Raw genomic sequence first — 20,795 nt, 5'->3', positions numbered from 1 at the left:
GCTTATATTAGGGGAATACTGATTTTGGTAGGAACAAGAAAAAAAATAAAGATGGTGATGGAAGAGATTTATAAATTGGAAAAAGCTACATAAAAAAAGAGAGGAACAGATGTACAGTATATCATAAGATAATTCTTAAAAGAGATGAATTAAAAGAGCTTATGGAACAAGAGTCGAGGAGGATATTTAATAGTGTCTCAAAGGAAAGATACCAGTGGGGGAATAAACCTGGAATATACTTAATGAGAAGGTTAAAGAGCAAGAAATCCAAAAATTTTATAGAAAAAATTAGAAATGGGAAAGGAGAAATATTGCATGCTACCTCTGATATTGCTAATAGGTTTCAAAAATATTATAGTGAACTTTATGATGTGAGCAGTGGTGATCAAAAGGAAAGGGAAGAGGACAAGAAAAGAATTAGGCAGAAATATGTAAGGTGGAGTTGCCACGATTAGTGCAAGAAAAACTAGAGACCATTGAGAGACCTATTACCCCGGAGGAAATTAACTTAGTCTTAAAGAACACAGTGAGAGGTAAAAGCCCAGGGCCGGATGGATACACAGTGGGATACTTTAAAAAATGTAGAGATCTTCTTGTCCCTAAAATGTGTAGGTATATGAACGCACTGGGGGAGGAGTTGGAAATGAGGGAGGAGTCACTGCAAGCTCATATAATGATCATTCTTAAAGAAGGGAAGGATAGCTCACAGTGTGCCAGTTATAGGCCTATATCATTATTAAACATAGATATATAGAAACTATATGCTAAGATGCTGGCAACAAGACTAAAGGACTTGATGCCAGAATGGGTACATCTAGATCAGGTGGGTTTTTATCCCGGGAAGAGAAGGTAGGGATAATGGTTTGAGATCCTTGATTCTTGTACGAAGAGCTAAGAGAGAGAGAGTGCTGGCAATACTATTGATTGATGCCGAAAAGGCTTTTGATAGGGCTAATTGGGGATTCATGTTTGATAAACTAGAGGCATTAGGAATAGGGCCTAAAATGCTACAATGGATAAAAGGATTGTGTAATAGCCCGTAAGAGGCGGTTAAGGTTAACGGATCGCTTTCTCAGATTTTTATTATGCACAACGGCACTAGGCAAGGATGCCCCTTCTCTCCCTTGTTGTTTGTACTGTTTTTGGAACCTGTTCTGGCAAAGGTAAGGAAGTGAGTAGATATAGTGGGAATAAAGATAGGTGAAGTGGAGCATAAGGTAGCCACATGTGCAGATGATATGTTGTTTTATATTGTTAAACCTAGAATAACACTGCCTAACCTAATGAGAGTATTAAAACAGTATGGCAAGCTATCAAACTTGAAAATAAATCCGGTAAAATCAGAAATATTAAATATCAAACTCCCAATGTCAGAAAAGTTGAGGCTACAAAAAGAGTTTCCATTTTTCTGGAGGGAAAAGAAAATAGGTTACCTGGGAGTAAAATAAACCCACTCAACAAAAAGGTATATATCAGGTAAACTATATCCCCCTAATAAATGAAATTAAGGAAGAACTAAAGAAACTTTCAAATGGAGGAGCCTCTTGGATAGGATGTATAAATCTGGTAAAGATGGTGGAAATGCCAAAAATTCTGTAGAAGTTCCACATGCTCCTGGTTCACCTTCCAGGGCCTTTTTTTGGGATAATAAAAAAGATGATTACTAAGTTTATATGGGTAAATAAGAAACCGAGAATCAGTTACGAGGTCCTGAGTAGAGTAAAAGGGAATGGGGGTTTGGTCTTACCCAACATGAGGAATTACTATCTAGCAGTGATTTTATCACGAATAGTAGATTGGACATTTAATTCACAAGGGAAAGGATGGGTAAATATGGAAGGGATTTTAAGTAAGGCACAGTTAGAGAAGATTGTATGGATACCACAACCGCTATAGCGTGGTTGGCAAGTGGTTAATAATGAAAAAGTCACTTCCATTCAGAATTAGTATACTAAGCCACAAAGTGGAACAAACAGCTTTCTCTTAAGGCTAGGCTCACATTTATGCATGTCTGCAAGACACATTTGTGTAGGTACGGCAGCCAATTCATTTGAATGGGCTGCTGTGTCTGCGCTTTCATGCAGGAAAAAGGTTCCTGTGCCTTTTTTAAAGGCTAAATTCACCTTTTAAAAAAGTAATAAATGCACATTTTTTGCAGGTAAAATGTACATTTATCTATTTTTTTAAGGAGTTTGTAAAGCACTGCACTGGTGATCAGCAGATTAGGGGGCAGTGTCAGGCTTCTGCAGACTGTCTGCTCATACCTCTGGTAGTTACAGCGCCCTGATAGTTCCCTGGCCTGCCTTCATGGATGGGGGGGGTTTGGGGGAAGCAGATGCTGAACATGTTACACCCTAAATATACAGTAGGTGTAACATGTTCACAAAGGTGAACTTATCCATTAAAATGCAGCCACAGGAGAATCACATAGACCAGCAAACACCTGTGCAAATGAGAATTGAGAGTCTTAGAGCAGAAGCAGGAAGGAATCTGCAACAATGAATCCTTGCACTGTACATTGATCAGCCAGGGGGCATGTTTTTTTTCCTTAAGAAAAGTCGAGTTATTCTGTAAATTAGGTAACTGGCCCCACGCATAGTGGGTGGTTTACTAAAAGTGGTGCACACAGAATCTGGTGCAGTGGTGCATAGTAATCAATCAGCTTCTAAGTTTTATTGTCAAAGCTTAATTGAACAGGCTGAAGTTAGAAGCGGATTGGTTACTATGCACAACTGCACCATCACCTCCATAGTCTACTATTGCAACTGACAAGTGTATTTCTCAGAGTGTGATGCAAGAAAATCCCAAAAAGTTCTCTGTGGGATGAATCCGGTCTTTCTCCAATCTGGTCTAGGTCAACACTGGGCTCTGAATAACTTAAAGGCCAAAGTAGGCCTTGGTGATTCTCTTTTCCAGTCTGGCTCTCGATCCTGCTTCTCTATGGCTAAGTGAAGCAGCATAGCCATTAGCTCCCAAACTCTAGGGCTCGGATGTTATAACTTTACAATTTCCTTACACTTCTCTATGCTAGGGAATATGCCAGTATCAAGGTCTACCTTGTTGCTCAGTAGGCATAGTTCGCATGAGACGAGGCAAGGAAATTCCATGAAGATATTCTCTGTGGGATTCATCATGGCTTTCCTTCAATCTAGTCTGGGCACCTGGGAAGTGTATTTCCAATAAGAAAAGAAAAGGGAATTCCCTTTCCGGATAGCTTTCTGTGGGAAAAAGCCTGTTTTTTTTTTGCCAGTTTACCTTGGACAAACGCTTGCCCCTTAATTTCTCTTGGGGGCTAGTTCTCGGCTCTGGAAATTTTATTTCATAGACTGCTTATTTATCATTCCTGAGTAAGCCTTTGTACGGAATGTTGCTCACATATCACATAATTCCACTGGTTTGTGCAGCTATGAATTCAAAAGATCTTTACCTGACTTTGTTGGATCTTAATTATTGGAGCCTTTAAAAAAATTAGACAGAACTTTGGCCCCATGGGATTGCTTTAATTTGCAGTGATTTCCTTGCACTTCCTGTTTTGATTTGAATGTGGCACAGGAGGTGAAGGTAACACAGATGGCAAAAAAAAAAAATTCTGACAGGGGTTATAACCCTCCCTCACTCTATGGTGTGATGTGCTGCTTGCTGGAGCTCAGGAGTCGGGGTGCTGGCGTCCTGTCACTCATCCAGAGGTGCCGACATATATATAGAAGACACCGCTCGCCCAGCCCAGCATTTGTAAATGTAGGTGATAGCCTCCGCCAGCGCTGTACCACTTCCCACGCTCTCTGACATGTTTCATCCTGCCACCTCTATGACTAAGCCCCAATGGGCCTAGCCAGTGGAGCAGCACAGGCTGAGGCCACCACCTACACTTACGTGCATTGGGCTGGGCGAGCAGCACCTCACATCTTCTATCCACTTTAATCTTGTCAAGAGTTTTTTCTTTGTTTTTTCACACTTACTCACAGTTGCCTTTTTCTTTGCCAATACAGTTGCAAGAAAAAGTATGTGAACCCCTTGGGATTACGTGGAGTTTTGCATGAATTGGGCATAAAATGTGCTCTGAACGTCATCTAAGTCACAACAATAGAAGAACACAGTCTGCTGAACATCAAGGCTTTTGGAGATAGTTTTGTAACCCTTTCCAGCTTCATGCAAGTCAACAATTCTTGATCGTAGGTCTTCTGAGAGCTCTTTTCTGCGAGGCATGGTACACAAAAGACAGTGCTTCTTGAAAACAGTAAACCCAAAACAGGTGTGTGTTTTTTAAGAACAGGACAGCAACACATCCAATATCATCACACTGATTGGAGTCAAGGTTGGCTCACTCCTGGTTCCAATTAGCTCTGGGAGAAGTCATTAAGCTAGGGCCTCACATACTTTTTCCTCCCTGCACTGTGAATGTTTACATGTTATGTGCAATTAAACCATGGCAACATCTAATGTTTGTGTAGTATTATGTTCAGCAGACTGTGTTCTTCTATTGTTGTGACTTAGATGACGTTCAGAGCACATTTTATGCCTAATTCATGCAAAACTCCACGTAATCCCAAGCGGTTCACATACTTTTTCTTGCAACTGTACCTCTGCAAAGTTAGTTCTTGTGTTGATGGCCCTTTCTTGTTTAGTTATCTTTCCTGTTCCACCCTGAGACAGGTTTTACTGAGAACTCTAACTTTTTTCTGTTTAAAGTATTTTTTCTTTCATCTTAACTAAGCAGTTGGACTTCCTGCACTGTCTCTCCAGTACATTCCCAGATCTCCCCCATTGCTGGATGGGGTATGGGCTGTTCAATGGATCTCTTTGTCTCTGCCTCTTTTCTAAAGTTCCTGTAAGGGCTTCCCATCTGCAATTACCCTTTAGACCAGGGGTCTCCAAACTGTGGCCCGAGGGCTGCATATGGCCCTTTGCTACCCTTTATCCAGCCCTTGGGGCACTATTCCTCTCACTGAGACCAACAATGGGGCAGCACTTCTTCCACTGAAACCAATTATGGTGTACTATTCTTCCCACTAGAACAAATGATGGTGTACTATTCTTACCACTAATACCAATGATGGGGCACTCCTCCTCCTACTGACCATCAACACTGAGGCCATGTTTATTCTCACTGACGCTGGGGCCAGGACATAGTCTATCCTCACTGGCCCTCCTAAAGTCTGAAGGACCGCATACTGGCCCTTTGAAAAGTTTGGAGACCCCCGCTTTAGACCTTCAGTAAGAGGGTACTTCTTAAACACCTTATCAGCCATGTATACACTTCTGGAGGATTCAAGGTTAACCTGTTTTTCTTGTCTTGTTTTGGGATCCAAGAAACGTCTTCAGTCCCTCCAGGACCACATGTATCAAGTGATTTTCACAAACATTTAAGTGCAAGTTAAAGGCACTTCCTACTAGATGCTACATGATGGTAAAAAGAGCAGGGAACATCAGTTGACCAAGTTTGCACATTGACAATTTGGTCTAGTTGGGAAATCTTTGTCTAGCCGAGAGTGGAGGTTCTCTTGAGCCAGAACCTGGCATTTGGGAGACAATTTCTACAGTGGTGAACAGTGGGTACACCCTGCGGTATTTTTTTTTTCTTGCTTCTCCTTTCAGTTTGCTGTCCTGGGAGAGGTCTAGGAATTGTCCAGGGCATCTAATCAACTTCATGCCCTTTTGTTTATGGTTATTCTTTAACTGTGTTTTTTCCCTTGTGTACTGGTGCAGGTAGTCCACTTTCTTCTCAACTGAGGTAGGTGGGAGGGTTTTTTTTTTTCTAACGGTTTTGGCTGATCATCTCTCAGGTTGTTGTCCTGAAAAATTCCTAGAAAAACTATTACCGGTAAGACTGATATTTACCTATCCGCATAACTGCTATGCCCATACTACTGCCTGCGGAGGAGCTGCTGCAAACTCTTTCAATAACTTTACAGAAGCACAACTTTTCCAGGCTCTTGGAGATCACCCTATGTGGGGAAAATTCCCATTCATTTCTACATAGTGGCTGTCTATCATGCTTTCCAATGTCCAACAGCCTCTCTATAGGAATTAATTTTCCATGCAGGGACTGGCTGTGAGAGTTTGCAGCAGTGGCTTGTAGCTCCCCCAAAGGAACCAAAGTATAGTTATCTTTTAATAGTTAAAAATAAACCAGGATTTGGCACAGTAACCGACCTGTCCAATGCCACCCATAGATGAATCAAATTTTAGCCGATTCAGCAGGCACCGACCAAATTTCGATCCATATACAGTATGGGCAGATTGGTTGTACTGAAGTCAACCTATCGATCAAATGGAAAAAAACACAAAAACAGGCTGGTTGCACTGAAATTGATCAGTGCCAGCGACTATAGCCATCAGCAATGATCATTGTATTCTGACAACTGGGAAACCTCCCGCTATTATAATACAAATGCAGAATGCAGGAGGGATTCCCCCCATCAACTGACTGTGTTGATGGGGGAATCTAGCAATTTTCTTTCTTGCAACCCTTGGTTGCAGGAAATAAAATTGGTTAATGTATGGGCAGCTTAACTAGTTGCCAACCGCAGATAGATGAATGACGGCTGCACTGCGGCCGGCCAGTTCTGGGTGGGCATCATATGACGTCCTCCCAGAACGACCTAGCGATCTCCGTGATCGCTGTGTCCTACGGACACAGCTGATCACGTGATGTGGTAAAGGGCCAATCACAGCGCCTTTTACCACGTGATCAGCCGTGTCCAATGAAACGCTGATCACAGGGAGATGCAATTGCTGCTTCTCGGCTGCACTTTCCTCACGTTGTCAGAGTGTGAGGAAAGTACTGCCGAGAACCAGTCAGAGCAGGGATTGGCACCGATCATCAGGGCACTGATGATCAGTGCCCTGATCAGTGCCCAGCAGTGCCACCCACCTGTGCCCAGCAGTGCTACCCACCTGTGCAGCCCAGCAGTGCCACCCACCTGTGCATCCCAGCAGTGCCACCCACCTGTGCAGCCCAGCAGTGCCGCCAGTCAGTGCCCAGAAGTTGTGCCAGTCAGTGCCCGGCAGTGCCACCAGTCCATGCCCAGCAGTGCCGCCTATCAGTACTCATCAGTGCTGCCAATCAGTGCCACCTCATTAGTGCTGCCCATCAGTGCAGCCTCATCAACGCACATCAGTGAATAAGAAAAATTACCTGTTTACAGAATTTTATAATAGAAACAAAGAATTTTTTTTTTTAAAAATGTTGCTATTTTTTTTTTTAATAGCGCAAAAAGTAAAACCCCCAGCGACGAGTAAATACCACCAAAAGAAAGCTCTATTTGTGAGAAAACATTGATAAAAATTTCATATGGGTACAATGTTGTATGACTGCGCAATTGTCATTCAAAGTGCAACAGCGCTGAAAGCTGAAAATTGGCCTGGTAAGGAAGGGGGGTATAAGTGCCCGGTAGGCAAGTGGTTAAAGTGATTTTAAAGGCTGTTTTCTTTTTTTTTTTTTTTTAAAACAAAAACATGCCTATCCTTATCTGCTGTGTGCGGTGATTTTGCCAGAGCAGCCCGGATCCTCCTTGACAGCAGTGGGGTAGAAAGCCTCTCTCTGCTGACACGTGGTCTGCCCTAATGTCACAAATTATGACCCTGCCAAGGCCTCCCCAAGAGACACTTATTTTTTAAGCTATTTTTGTATTATGTCTTCCATTGGTTAGGCTGCAATGCTCACCTTTATTTCAAAGTTGTCCTCCATAATGATTCTTTTTGGCCACAAAATGTTCCAAGTCTTTTGAGGTAAAAGACACCCAGAGGGAGATTTTTTAAAGTCGGTGCACACAGGGCCTGGTGCAGCTGTGCATAGCAACCAAACAGTTTCCAGGTTTTATTCTCAAAGCTTAAATTGAACAAGCTGAAGCTAAAAGCTGATTGGTTACCATGCACAGCTGCACCAGGTTTTGTGTGCATCGATTTTAGCATATAACACCCCCCGTGTCAACCTAACCCAAAGAGAGATGATTCTATTGAGAATGTTATCAAGACACCCTTTATTTAAAATGAATTGGTGTAAAGAACAAAGCTGACATCATCTTTGCTCAGCACCACTCTCTTGGTCTTAGTAGGACCACCCAGCCCAGAGAGAAGAAGAGGTGAGGTAGAGGATACTGCATAATCACCTGACTAAAGAATTCAGAAATAGTAAGTATATACACACACTTCTTTGGAGCATAAACAAGCGTTACTAATAACCTTTACAGAAGCACAAAACTTGAAAGGTATAAGTTAATATTTTATTCTATACTATACTTATGACCACACATTTATATGAAAACATAACAAGTTTCTGTTTAGTGGTGGTGATGAGCGCTGGTTGGTTCCTTCATGGGTGGGATAACTTCTCCAGTCTCTTCGATGACATCACCCTATTTTGAAACAGACATAATTAATATAGTAAACTTAAGTGACAGGTTATAATAGCACCTCTCTCTACCTCAGATTCTTCACCTATGCCAATTACCACAATCAGGTTCTGCAAGTCTTGCCGCTCTTTTTTTAAGTGCATTGTATTCTGACAACTGGGAAATCTCCCGCTATTATAATACAAATGCAGAATGCAGGAGGGATTCCCCCCATCAACTGACTGTGTTGATGGGGGAATCTAGCAATTTTCTTTCTTGCAACCCTTGGTTGCAGGAAATAAAATTGGTTAATGTATGGGCAGCTTAACTAGTTGCCGACCGCAGATAGCTGAATGACGGCTGCACTGCGGCCGGCCAGTTCTGGGTGGGCATCATATGACGTCCTCCCAGAATGCGCTCTCCTGCACGCCCGCTGGGGCACGCACCTAGCGATCTCCGTGATCGCTGTGTCCATAGGACACAGTGTTTCTTAAAGCCAGAAGGTTGGAATGTTAAATGAAAATAGCTTTGAAGCATGTCTGTGATTAGTTTTTTTTCTACACAATTACACAACTGAATGAACATTTTCCAAGAGTGGTGATTCCATACTTTTTGCCAGGCGTTGTATAGCAAGCAACAAAGCAACCCCGTACCATAGCATTGCGTCCAACGTGCTTTGTACTTCTGAAGGGCTCGCTTTGTTTTGTGCCAAGCAGGTCTACTATTAGCTATCACCAAACAACTCTTTGAAAATATAGGAAAAGGCCAGATGTTCTGGAACAATGTGCTGTGAACTAATGAATCAAAGGAAAACTGTTGTTTTGCTCTAATATTCTTTTTGGATAGCAAAGGCTTTTTTTCTCCTCTGTCATGCCAGGCCAACCTGTGAATTCACTAAAGAGCATATTTCAGGTCCGGGGCATGACATTTTATGGCCCTGTCTCTAAAGGCCTGCCAGTCTTAGTGGGTATGTTGTGTTTGGGCCTACATCGAGAGACTCCCCGCAAATGTGCGCAACACACAGTGAAGGACGCAGACTCCACTTTGTTAAGAGTATCCATTTCTCCCTTAGTCTTCCCTCCCCCTCCCTCTCTCTGAGAGGAGACATTTGGCCAGCGTGTATGTGTGTGTGCCGGTTGTGGGTCACTGGCAGGCCAAGGCAGCAGGGAACCCCAGAGCTATAAACATCTCTGAGCTAGGTGCCTAGCTAGCTTTCCCATTTCACACCTCGGAAGAGATAAGGCAGGCTTTCCCTGGAGTTCAAAGAACTTTGTTAAAATCCATGTTTCCCCTATGTCTCATATCTTGGAATATGAGAGACTTACATAAAAACCAGACATATCGTCAGATGGCCAATGAGCAGGCGAACAGTTTGATGGGTCACTTGCCTTATCTCAAACACACAGGAAAGCAGAAAAATAGATCTCGTGAACCATGCAGTATATAATTTCTTAATTCATATCTAATTAATCCTCAGACTTGTCTGCATAATAATCTACCTGCGGGTGGAATGTTCCTTGTGCAGGTGGACAGTTATGGACCAAAATATGAGTTATGGACGATTTCTGCTCTAGTTGAGGCATCCGCCCATAACTACACGCCCTAAATGGGTTATTGGGCCTTGACTTGAGAGCCACCCCCTGCAAGGGACTTTAAAACAGGCTGTCAGGCCTAAGAAAAGTTAAGTTGAAGACGTCTCCCATTTTATAATATCAATGCCACCTGGGGAGACACGTGCCCTCCTGCTCTGAAACTTGGATCTGCTAACCCAGGACCTTGGCAAGTACCTTAGCCCTTTCACCTCTCTAACAATCGCCCAGGCTGCCAGTACATCGATTTTGGTCCATTAGCTGGAAAATCATTGTGCAGGGTGCAGCTGGGTGTGGCATTGTTATGCACGTCACATCGCGTTTTCAGATTGGCTAGTCCTTTGGTCACGAGTTTGGTGAGAAGGGCTAGGGACTGACGCTGTGATCGTGACATTTTGGATGTCGCGATCGTGGGATTGTCGCATGTTGGTGGCGGCGATCTTGCGATCGTGACATCCCCCTTCAGCTTATGTCATTCTTGGTGTCATTAGGGCAAGTAACTCATGCTCCAGCCGCCATATTACTGAAAAGTTTTTTTCCCTTTTCGAAAGGCTTTAGACAGGAGCAGACATGCAGGAAGGGGTAGAGTCACGCATACTTCCAGATCTTTCCTTTCTTGTGTTGACTTGGAGCAGCAGCTCTTTTTCCTCTCCAGCAAGCGTAACGAGCCCCTTCACATTCTGCCTAGAGGACATAGCATGACTACCTGACTCTAAGGATAGACATTCTTTCAAGTAGGGATGCACCGAAATTTCAGTGTCCAAAACGTTTCGGCTGAAAAAACACCCCTATCGGCCTTTGGCCGATAACCCAGTCTCCGCCCTCCCCGCCGCCAGTGGTTCTCAACCTTACCTGAGAACCCATCCAACGATCCCAGTGCTGGACATAGATATTAGTGAAGGAAAGATGGCCTCCACTCATCTCTATGCCCTGGACTGGAGCAATGTCACTTCAGGTTCCAGCGCCTTGTACACAAGGCCATTTTTTTTTAAAGCACTAGATAAATGCTTTACATTGTAGAGGAGAGATGTGGGGGACAATGTAAAAGAAAATGTTTAAAGTGCCCACATCCCCCCCGTGCTTGTGTGTAGTGGTGAACGCATACATAGGCCACACCCACATATGTAAACAGTGTTCAAACCCCCATATCGTCACAAACGTCAGAGCAAGAGCAATCATTCTAGCACTAGACATCCTCTGTAACTTTAAACTGGTAATCTGTACAGATTTTTAAAGTGTCACCCATCAAGATTTTTTAAGTATCGTAGTTTGGCGCCATTCCACGAGTGTGCACAATTTTAAAACATGACATGCTGGGTATCTATTTACTTGGCATAACATCATCTTTCATATTTTACCAAACTATTGGGGTACATATTGTGGGGTTTTTTTAATTCTTAAAAACTGTATTTTGCTTTTGAAAAATATATAAATTTTTAAAAACTATCTATTTCGGTTTTTGGCCAAGTGCATCCTGAATTATCGGTTTTGGTAGCAGAATTTTCACTTTGGTGCACCACTACTAGTTGTGGGCCTGGACGCAAGGTTTTGTAAAAGGCTCTGTGAGTGCCTACTTTTGTTACTTGTTGGGCTCTGTTTTATCTTTTGCCTACCCCTCTATTTCTCTGTGAGCTGCCTGGGGACATACCCCCGGTAGCTCCGGGCAAAAGGATTTCTTTCGTTGTGTAGATCATCTCCATGAGGAATCATTTGGGTTTTACAAATTCGTTCACTTTCTTTAAGTTGAGTACCATTCTGCACATCCCAGATGTCTTCCTTCTTAGAAAAAAATGGGAATGAAATCCTCTTCCTCCTCCAGCTGACTGACCATGTTCTGTTGGAGCGTTTCTTCCAGGAGGTTCACGAGTGCATCTGCCTTTCCCTCCTCCCTTGGCAGTGGAGTCGCGAAGAACCTGTGAGGGGGGAGTTATGAAAATTCTATCCTGTAGCTGTTTCGAATTGTATCTAGGATGAATGCATTCTGGGTAGTCTGTAGCCATTGCGTGTGGAAGTGTCCCAGTCTTCCTCCTACCTGGCTCCACCAGTCACTTGCATCGAGTTTTGGTTTTGTCCTGGTTAGGGTTGAATAGAAAGCCTTCCTTCTCCTTTCCTCTTTTTGAGACCCAGCCTTTCTTCTGTCCCTGAAATCTAGCCTCTCTCGTTGTGTGCTGCCTGTTAGGACGAAAAAACTTCTGTCCCGCTTGTCTGCTGGGGATTGGAAATCCTTTCCTTTTGTCGGTAGACCTTTCGAGGACCTAAGTCAGTTCTGGCCCAAAGAGGAGCTTTCAGTCAAAGGGCAGGCCGCAGAGCCTGGATTTGGAGGCGATGTCCCCATGCCAGGATTTCAACCAAATAGCTCTTGGGGCTGAGTTTATGAGCGCAGTTTATCTTGCTGTATATTTATTGGTTTCAGCCAATGCGTCTGCAATGAAGGCTACCAGTAGCGATTTACCAATTTCCTCAGCCGGCGTGCCTTTTTCAAGGTGAGAATGGAGCTGGTCCAGCCATACATCTAGGGCTCTGGAAACGCAGGTTGTTGCTGGTTTAAAGTTCACTGCGGACACTTCCCACGCTCTTCTGAGAAATGTGTCGGCCTTGCGGTCCATTGGGTACTTTAGGGAACCTCTGTCTTCGAAAGATAAATCTGATTTAGAAATCTTTGAAAGGGGAGCATCTGGTTTCAGGCAAGACTCCCACATAGACACGTTTCTCCTTAAACGAAAATCGCCTTTTAAGGTTTTTTAGGAAAAACGGCTTTCCTTTCCGGCTCTTCCCATTACCTTTTTATGGTAGACCATACAGTGGAATGGACCGGGAACGTGCGGCCGCTTCTCTTTTGTAGCCCCACGTATAAGCTGGTCGTGCAGAGAGAGATCCGGTTGTCCCTCTTCTAAGTCTAGAGTATCGTAGATTACCTTCAAGAGGCCTTCTGTATCTTCTACTGGAAAAAGGAACCTTTACAACCTGTGATCCTAGTCTTCCATCTCGCCTTCCTCCGAGTTGGAAGTGCTGGAAAGTTCCTCTTCTTGAGCAGTGACAGCGCCCGGATCCTGTTTTCTCTTCTTAACCGGTGGGGAAATGCCTGAGGTGCCGGGTTGATACTCGTCCGGGGCTGGTTCCTGCATCAGTTCTATGAAGTTTTGGACATCTCCTGCGTCATATTTTGTAGAAAATCAGTCAGTCAGTCAGGTCTCAGTTCAAGCAGGATACAATCTAGTTCTCAACTGAAAGCTACTTTACAGAGCTCATCTTGCTGAACAATGGATCTCTCCCCACAAAGTCTAGGATAAAATCATCTGATTGTCGTGCATACAGTATCTATTTGACACATACAGAACTGAGAGAAACAAGGACACCTCAGAACAGGAACAATGGGTTTCTGTCCTTCTCCTGCACCTGTAGAAAATGAACAATATTTACCAGCCTTTCCAGGCCCCATAAAATGTAAACTGTTGGGACAGCTTGCATATAGACCTGTATTCAACAAATTAGCATTCTGGCCATTCAGTAACTACCATTATTCAGCTCTGGGAAGGGTAAACGCCTCTCATGGGAAACAGCTTTGGAAGGTTAAACCTTTGAACCTTATACAGTGTATGTGTAAATCTATCCACATAAATTCTTTTTCTGGACAAAACCATTATAACTATCACAGACATATTTAGAAATATATGATTTTAAAGTTATACCATAATGTCGCAAGATATCTATAGAAGAGGTTTGACACAAGATCCCATTGTAAGAAAGGAATACTGAATATTAACACTGGCTGTAATGTGTAATCCTATTATATTTAGTGTGTTGAAAGTCTTCTTATTGTAGAAATAATGTGTGATGCCATATCTCTAACCAATCAGTAGTGAAGTATGTGAATTATTAGGTTTATATGGAGATGTAGATGTACATAATTTACCCTCCAAGACAGTTATACAGTTTTCACGAAGTCCAATTTCCTATAGTGAAAAATTAATCTTTCCATATAACGAATGAGGTACTTCAATTTCAAGGAAACTCAAAATAGTAAGGACTTATCTTAGAGTGACACTCAGTGGCAAAATGGTGGTAATACTAAAACAAACAAATGGGTGGAGTCTGAGACAAAGTCACCAATCAGAGGAAGGTAAACACCTACTGGGCTACCTCCTAGGTCCTTATATAAAATTTTATGAATGTATTGTGTGCCAATAGATAAAAGGGAAAGTCAGGTAGACAGAGGAGATCAGATCATATCAAATTCAAGAGAGATCATCAGATCAGATAATCATATCACACACGGCAATCCAACAGAGCCATCTGATCACAACTTTCTATCGGGACACTCCCTTCCATCTGACCATCCATCTTACTCTATATCTGGCACACAACTCAAGCCTGTCCAGACACCATTTTGTGAGAGCTCAACTCAACCCATTAATCGGCAGCCATCTTTTGAGTTACCCGAGACTTGGAAGGTAACTATAAACTATATCCTGGTAATTTTAATTGTCCAAATTAATAAGCTTAATGTAATTTTGTGGTAACTAAATTTTCTCTTTACGATAAACTAACCACCCACCTTTATATAGTTTAGTTTTAGTAGTGATATTATTCTTATTTTGCTCCTTGGGCCATATTGGCATACGGTCTTGCGCATTTTGATGCTTATTCCTCCTGTCGGGGAATAACCGCTGAAATTCCATAAAACAGACTACACACACACACACACACACACACACACACACACACACACGTAAACTAGTGATACAGAAAATTTTGCAAAGTTTATGTAAACTATCTTGGTGTCTATGTGCATCTCAATAAAGCCATTACATTATGTGTTTGTATGTGACTTATTTGTAAATAAATTGTTTCATAATCTGTAGTCCATGATTACACTGATCTAATCTGTGTTTTAAAGGATTTTGGTTGGCTCTAAAATTACTCAGAATTATTAAGTCCGTTAAATTTAATAAATTACTGCAATATTTGCAAGCACTTTTAGCTGACTGAATTAATTGTCCAGGCATTACCTGGCAGAACATAATATTTTTGGAAGTACTTCTGGACGATTATGATTATTAATAATTTATAATTCATCAAAAGCACAACAAAAGGTGACAAGGAAGGGATCTCCAATCACAATATTCCCAATGCACCTCATACAAGTAGACATTTTACACTGACAAGAATAAATGAATGAACTACCAGTGTTCAACAGCGCCGTGGTAGTTCATTGAGAACTACAAGCCAACAGCCACAAAGGCTGTTGGTGCGTGTAGTTCATTGATTCACCAGGATCTGTGAATCAATGACACGTCCGTGTGGGCGAAGCCCTGTGCGGCTGCACTTTTTTAAAATTGTGGCAGTGAATTTAGGGAGTAGATCTCAGGCTCGCTGCCACGGAGGCAGGGGATTAGGGTCTGAGGCTGAATATGTTACACCCTGAATATGGGTGTAACATGTTCAGAAAGGCTAACTTATCCTTTAATATTAGAAGCTGCGTCTCCCAATGGACTCCAAGAAAATAATTTTTACATTAAGTGCAAAAATACCACTTTATTTTAACCATAGCCTGGAGTGCCATCATGGTAACACTGGAGCCTACAAGAGCCACTAGGCTGCAGTGAGCAACAGACAGTTAAATCTACATGTCCCCAAACACTTAAACATGAACTAAAGGCTAACCACTTTGCAGCTTACTATGTCAATTCTCCACTTCTAGTCTGAAAATGGACTTCAACCTACCTTGCATAAATTACGACTGTCTGATGCGTTACCCATCAATTACACAAATCCATTCCATCGTTCATTACTGGAATAAACCCCCCCCCAAAAACCAAAAAAAAAACAAAAAAAAAAACAAGAAAAACCACCCAGTATCTGTGTACTGACTTGCATGCCCCTAAACTTTGCATTAAGGAGCATAGGGGTACTCAGTGACATAATTAGAAATTCCTTCGCTAACAACATTAAATCTGCCACTTATATTAAACATGTGGACAATACTTACGGGATATAAGGGTAACTTTCCAAATGTGATACCGTAGGGTTTGTTCTAAAACAGAGAATACATATTAGTTTAGTTCACTTTACATTCTTTAGGTTCATATCTATTTCCAACATAAAATTTTTTGTTTTCTGGTCTGTAGACTCTTTAAACTAGCTGAATATATTTCCTTCCTACAGTCAGAAGGCACATATTTCCTGTTCATACAATCAATCACCACATATTGGTCCTTTTTGCTTGGCAACCTGTCGTATAACTGCTGTTCTGAAAGAGCACTGATTTTCCCACTAGTTGGATTCTGGCAGAGTTTACACTATCTCTCCGTCAAACCTTTGTTTCATTTATGTGCAAGACTCTGGAAGATCACTCCATTGGGAGCAAGAAACTGTGTTTATTATAAAATAACACTGTGACTTTCCTTTGTTGTACAACAGAATGCTGCATACATGGCAGGGGAGTTTCTTACTCCCCTTTCACTGACCATGCAGGTGCCCACAGTCCTGCCCACAGTACCTCCAATAAGTTACACTACAAGTATAGGAAGACACATACAGTGCCTTTACAGCTCCTCTCAAGGGCTCCATCTAGGGATACTTCATAAAACCTTGTGAAGATGTAACCAGGATTAAAATTGAAAATACTGTATCTCTAATGAAGCAAAAACATTTTCTGCTTGCAACATTACAAACAGGGTAGGCGAGGGCGATTTATGCTGGATATTTCTATTTGTAGTAGGTTGTCATTACCTTATTTTATGCATGTTATTTACCTTTAAAAGTCTCCCTTGTGTAGATTTCCAAAAACACAGAGAATGCTTCTGGGAGCTGCCATCTTGGATGTCAACAGCCCCAGCCCTATTCAGACTGGTCACGCACATGACACTCTATAGTATATTACACTCTATAATGTATTTACTTTGCGCTTATTTATTTTTTTACTGCCATCACAGGGGTGCTGACAAGCCCCTATGGGACAGCACATATTGAGTGACAGATACACCTTAGGGAGACATTAGAGGCCTCTTGGGGGGGGGGGGGGGGGGGGGGGCCTTATATACAGGTGTAATATGTAACATGTTATCAAAGGTGAACCTATCCTTTAAAGAAATCCATAGACATAAAATGACAAAAAGGGAGGAAAAAGATGATCTTTTGTCTATGGACAGCTGCAGACAGTTTCAGCCAAGATTCCACTGAATGGAAAGTTATTAAACAGATTAGAAAACCTTGTCCATTATCTACTAGTGTTTCAGTGTGTCAATATCTGGGCTTGAATACTTTACTATCTGCCTAACAAATTTGCTTTGAATCTAGCAGCCAGCTAAAAAAAAAAAAAAAAGTTAGGAGCCAGTATTTTTATGACTAATGACTTTATTTTTGATGACAGAGATGGCAGATCTTGAATTTACGCATAGAGGGGACTGGAGCCGAGGCTTTTTGATGTTTGTGTGGCATGCTGTGTTGGCTGCACTCTGTTCACCTCCAGCACCACATGTGGGGACTGGCAACGAGCAGGAGGGTCGGGCCACGGTATGCACGAATTGGCTGGTGTCATGGGAGAGGGGAGTGTGGGGAAGCCCTTCTGCACGGCAGCAGTGGGTCTGCTGGGGGAGGGGGCAGAGGGTGCCAGAGTGTGGAAGAAGAGAAACTTTGGCTCTGTTGTGGGTAAGCTGCATGTCTGGGGGTGTCAGGCACATGGGAGTTTCTCCTGCATGGTGTGTGTATTCTATATATACACACACACCGGGTGACATGGCAGTTGATGTCGGATGCCAGGCAGATAAACAAGGAGCACATCTGTCTCACATTCACCGCTCCCCGGGGCACAGCAAGCGAACATACAGCCCAGGCAGCTCCTCCGCTCCATCCTCCAGCAGAACACCACCACATCCAGCTCCTGCAGGGAGTACTGCCAGTCCGCCCACTCCACACAAAGGCTGCTGGGTCCCTACCTCACCCCCCCACACCATGTGTGCACCAGGTGAGCTCTGGGGGAAGCAAGGCCAGCTTGGAGGTGGTGTGGCTCGGGCATGGCAGGCAGCAGAAGAACCAACAGAGCTCCCTCAGAGAGAAGCCATTCATCCTTGGACTCTGCTCAGACATTGAGAGAGGGGATAGCGGCCGCCTGAGAAGAATAGCCCGGCCACCCCTGACTGTCACTCACAGCGGACCTGGCCACCCCTGACTGTCACTCACACCAGACCTGACATCGGACTCCAGCCCAGCCTACTACCTGCTTCCAGGGAAACTATGGAGACCAGCAGGGGGAGAGAAAAGGATCGGTTGCCCTGAGCCCAGAGCTGCATGTCCAGGGTGTAGGGCAGTGGGAGTTGCCGGTGTGAGTGGGCTGAATGGTGCCCAGGCGCCAGGCCACAAATTCTGACCACCATGTCGACCTGGCACCTGGGATTTGTCAAGACTGGGCCTAACTGATCCAATGGCTTCCAATGTTGACATCACTTGCTGCATATTTTTTACCATATCTGCAGGAGGGATTGAATGGGACAAGTTGCTTTGTGCACCTGCTTTCATGTAAAGGGTTTAACAACAATTTTTGGTTTTTGAGGATACCTCTTGTAGAATTATACTTTAGATTAGACTGTATTTTAGGTAGTGTTTTATGTAGTCAATAAAGAATCAAACTGCCACGCAGGTCAACTGGAAAAACAGGAAACAGAAAGTTCACCTTAGTACACACACAGTAAACTTAAACTAGCATAGGGTACCAAAACTAGCACAGCTCAGGAGGTCAAATTCAAATCAGAGGGTCACACTGCAGGTCAAAAAGGCACCTGTCAATGAACTCTGAATGATCTGAAAAATGGCTCAAACTTATGGCAAATGCAAGGAGTATGTCCCTTCACAAACTGACTAGTAGGTCCACTGCCATGCGAATCCACAAAAAAGGAAGCTATTGAGCAAATATGCTGTGCATATACATTATCCATCATCCACTGTCCTAAAATTCCACTCACAAGGTCATTGGCCCATAACAGCTGACTGCAAATTGCCCCACTACCCTGACAATAAAAGTAAATGTAGCCAAAATAAGGGAGGAAAGGTGTGCTGCCTTCAGCAGTTATATGGGCAACACAATTGCATTTGTTTGTGTAGCCTATGCTGTTCACTAGTTGTTTTTGGTTTTGCTGCCACCCTGTTGCTATTGTGTTAACCCAGGGCTTGACAAATTTGCTTTTTATGTAGGAGCTAGCTAATAAAAAGTTAGGAGCCAAACAGTACCCTATATTTTCTATAGGCGATGTTTTAACCAATTTACAACCACACTATAGCCGAAAGGCGGATACAGCGCGATTGTCCAGTTCTGGGAGGGCGTCATAGGATGTCCTCCCAGAAAGTGCCCCCCAGCAGTGAGCACCAGGTGCTGCCAGTGATCGCTGTGTCCAACCTATACAGCTGATCACATGACTAGGGAAAAGGCCAATCACTGCGGCCTTTTACCATGTGATAAGCTGTGTCCAATGACACAGCAGATCACAAAGTAGATACAGTTGCCAGTTATCAGCAGCACTTTCCTCACGCTGAAAGTACTGCCGATAACCAGCAAATATCACAGAGCAGATCTACTCATCAATGCCCACCCGTGCTACCTCATCAGTGCAGCCTATCCATGCCACCTCATCAGTGCCCATCAGTGCAGCCTCATCAACACACATCAGTGAAGAAAAATTACCTGTTTGCAAAATTTTAGAATAGAAACACAGAAAAACTTTTTTTCAAATGATTTGCGCTTTTTTTTTTGTTTATAGTGCAAAAAATAAAACCCTCAGTGGTGAATAAATACCACAAAAAGAAAGCTCTATTTGTGTGAAAGAAGATAAAAATTTCATATGGGTACAATGTTGCATTCCCACACAATTGTTATTTAAAGTGCAACAGCACTGAAAGATGAATTGGCCTGGGCAGGAAGGGGGTAAAAGTGCCTGGTAGGAAAGTGGTTAAGCCCCCCCTTTAGGTCATCAGTTTAGCAGTACAGAGAAGGTCTGGTGCTAGAATTATTGCTCTCATTCCGGCATGCAAGGCGGTATGTAACCTATGTATCGCAATCAATATTTTCATGTGCAGGCGCATTTACATTTGCACATGTGTATACGTGGGGGTGGGGTGCCTAAAATGTTTCTGTTAATTTTTTGTTTAATGTGCTATGGTGTATATTATATAGTTTAAAAAAACAAAGTTGGTGACAGAATCTCCTTATGCATGTCTTCTCTGTGCTCCAATGAATGTAATGCAGTGTAGATTGCACTGTATTACATTCTTTCACTTCCATGCAGCCGGGGAAATTGTCAACAGGGCCCAGAAGTGATGTCATACAAGTTACTTCTGGGTCAGGAGCAAGGTCAGAATGTTTCCGCTCTCTTTCCTCACCTCTACTCTGTGGTGCTTACTATGCTGGTCCTGGATCCACTGTCGGGCTAGCGAAACCTGGGAAACATAGCGGGGAACAGGGCCGCTCTTCGAAATCAAGGGGACCCTTACAGCCTACCCAACAGGGCCCCTAACCCAATCCCTAAACCCACCCCCTGATGGGGAGAGGGGGGGGGAAGAGAGAAAGAGAGAGAGAGGGGGGAAGAGAGAGAGAGAGGGGGGGAAGAGAGAGAGAGAGAGGGAGGAAGAGAGAGAGAGAGAGGGGGGAAGAGAGAGAGAGAGGGGGGGGGGAAGAGAGAGAGAGAGGGGGGGGAAGAGAGAGAGAGAGGGGGGAAGAGAGAGAGAGAGGGGGGAAGAGAGAGAGAGGGGGAAGAGGGGGGGGGGAAGAGAGAGAGAGGGGGGGGGAAGAGAGAGAGAGGGGGGGGGAAGAGAGAGAGAGAGGGGGGGGAAGAGAGAGAGAGAGGGGGGGGAAGAGAGAGAGAGGGGGGGGAAGAGAGAGGGG

General features: G+C 43.4%; 1 protein-coding gene across 1 annotated transcript in view; it reads right to left on the bottom strand.

The window, feature by feature from the left end:
* Positions 1 to 8,203: 8,203 nt before the first annotated feature.
* NDUFB6 (NADH:ubiquinone oxidoreductase subunit B6) overlaps positions 8,204 to 20,795 on the bottom strand; it is an 18,801-nt gene continuing 6,209 nt past the window's right edge. The window contains exons 3-4 of the mRNA XM_089674752.1: positions 15,912 to 15,956; positions 8,204 to 8,357 (exon numbers count right to left, since the gene is read on the bottom strand). Coding sequence (XP_089530878.1) covers positions 8,283 to 8,357; positions 15,912 to 15,956 — 120 coding nt within the window. The 3' untranslated portion in view covers positions 8,204 to 8,282. The remainder of the gene's footprint in view (positions 8,358 to 15,911; positions 15,957 to 20,795) is intronic.

The sequence above is a fragment of the Staurois parvus genome, unplaced genomic scaffold (assembly GCF_062004578.1).
Source record: "Staurois parvus isolate SC_StPar_1 unplaced genomic scaffold, SC_StPar_1.0 ptg000012l, whole genome shotgun sequence".
NCBI lineage: Eukaryota > Metazoa > Chordata > Amphibia > Anura > Ranidae > Staurois > Staurois parvus.
The sequence above is the reverse complement of the archived record's forward strand: the minus strand, read 5'-3'. Positions and strand labels throughout refer to the sequence as shown.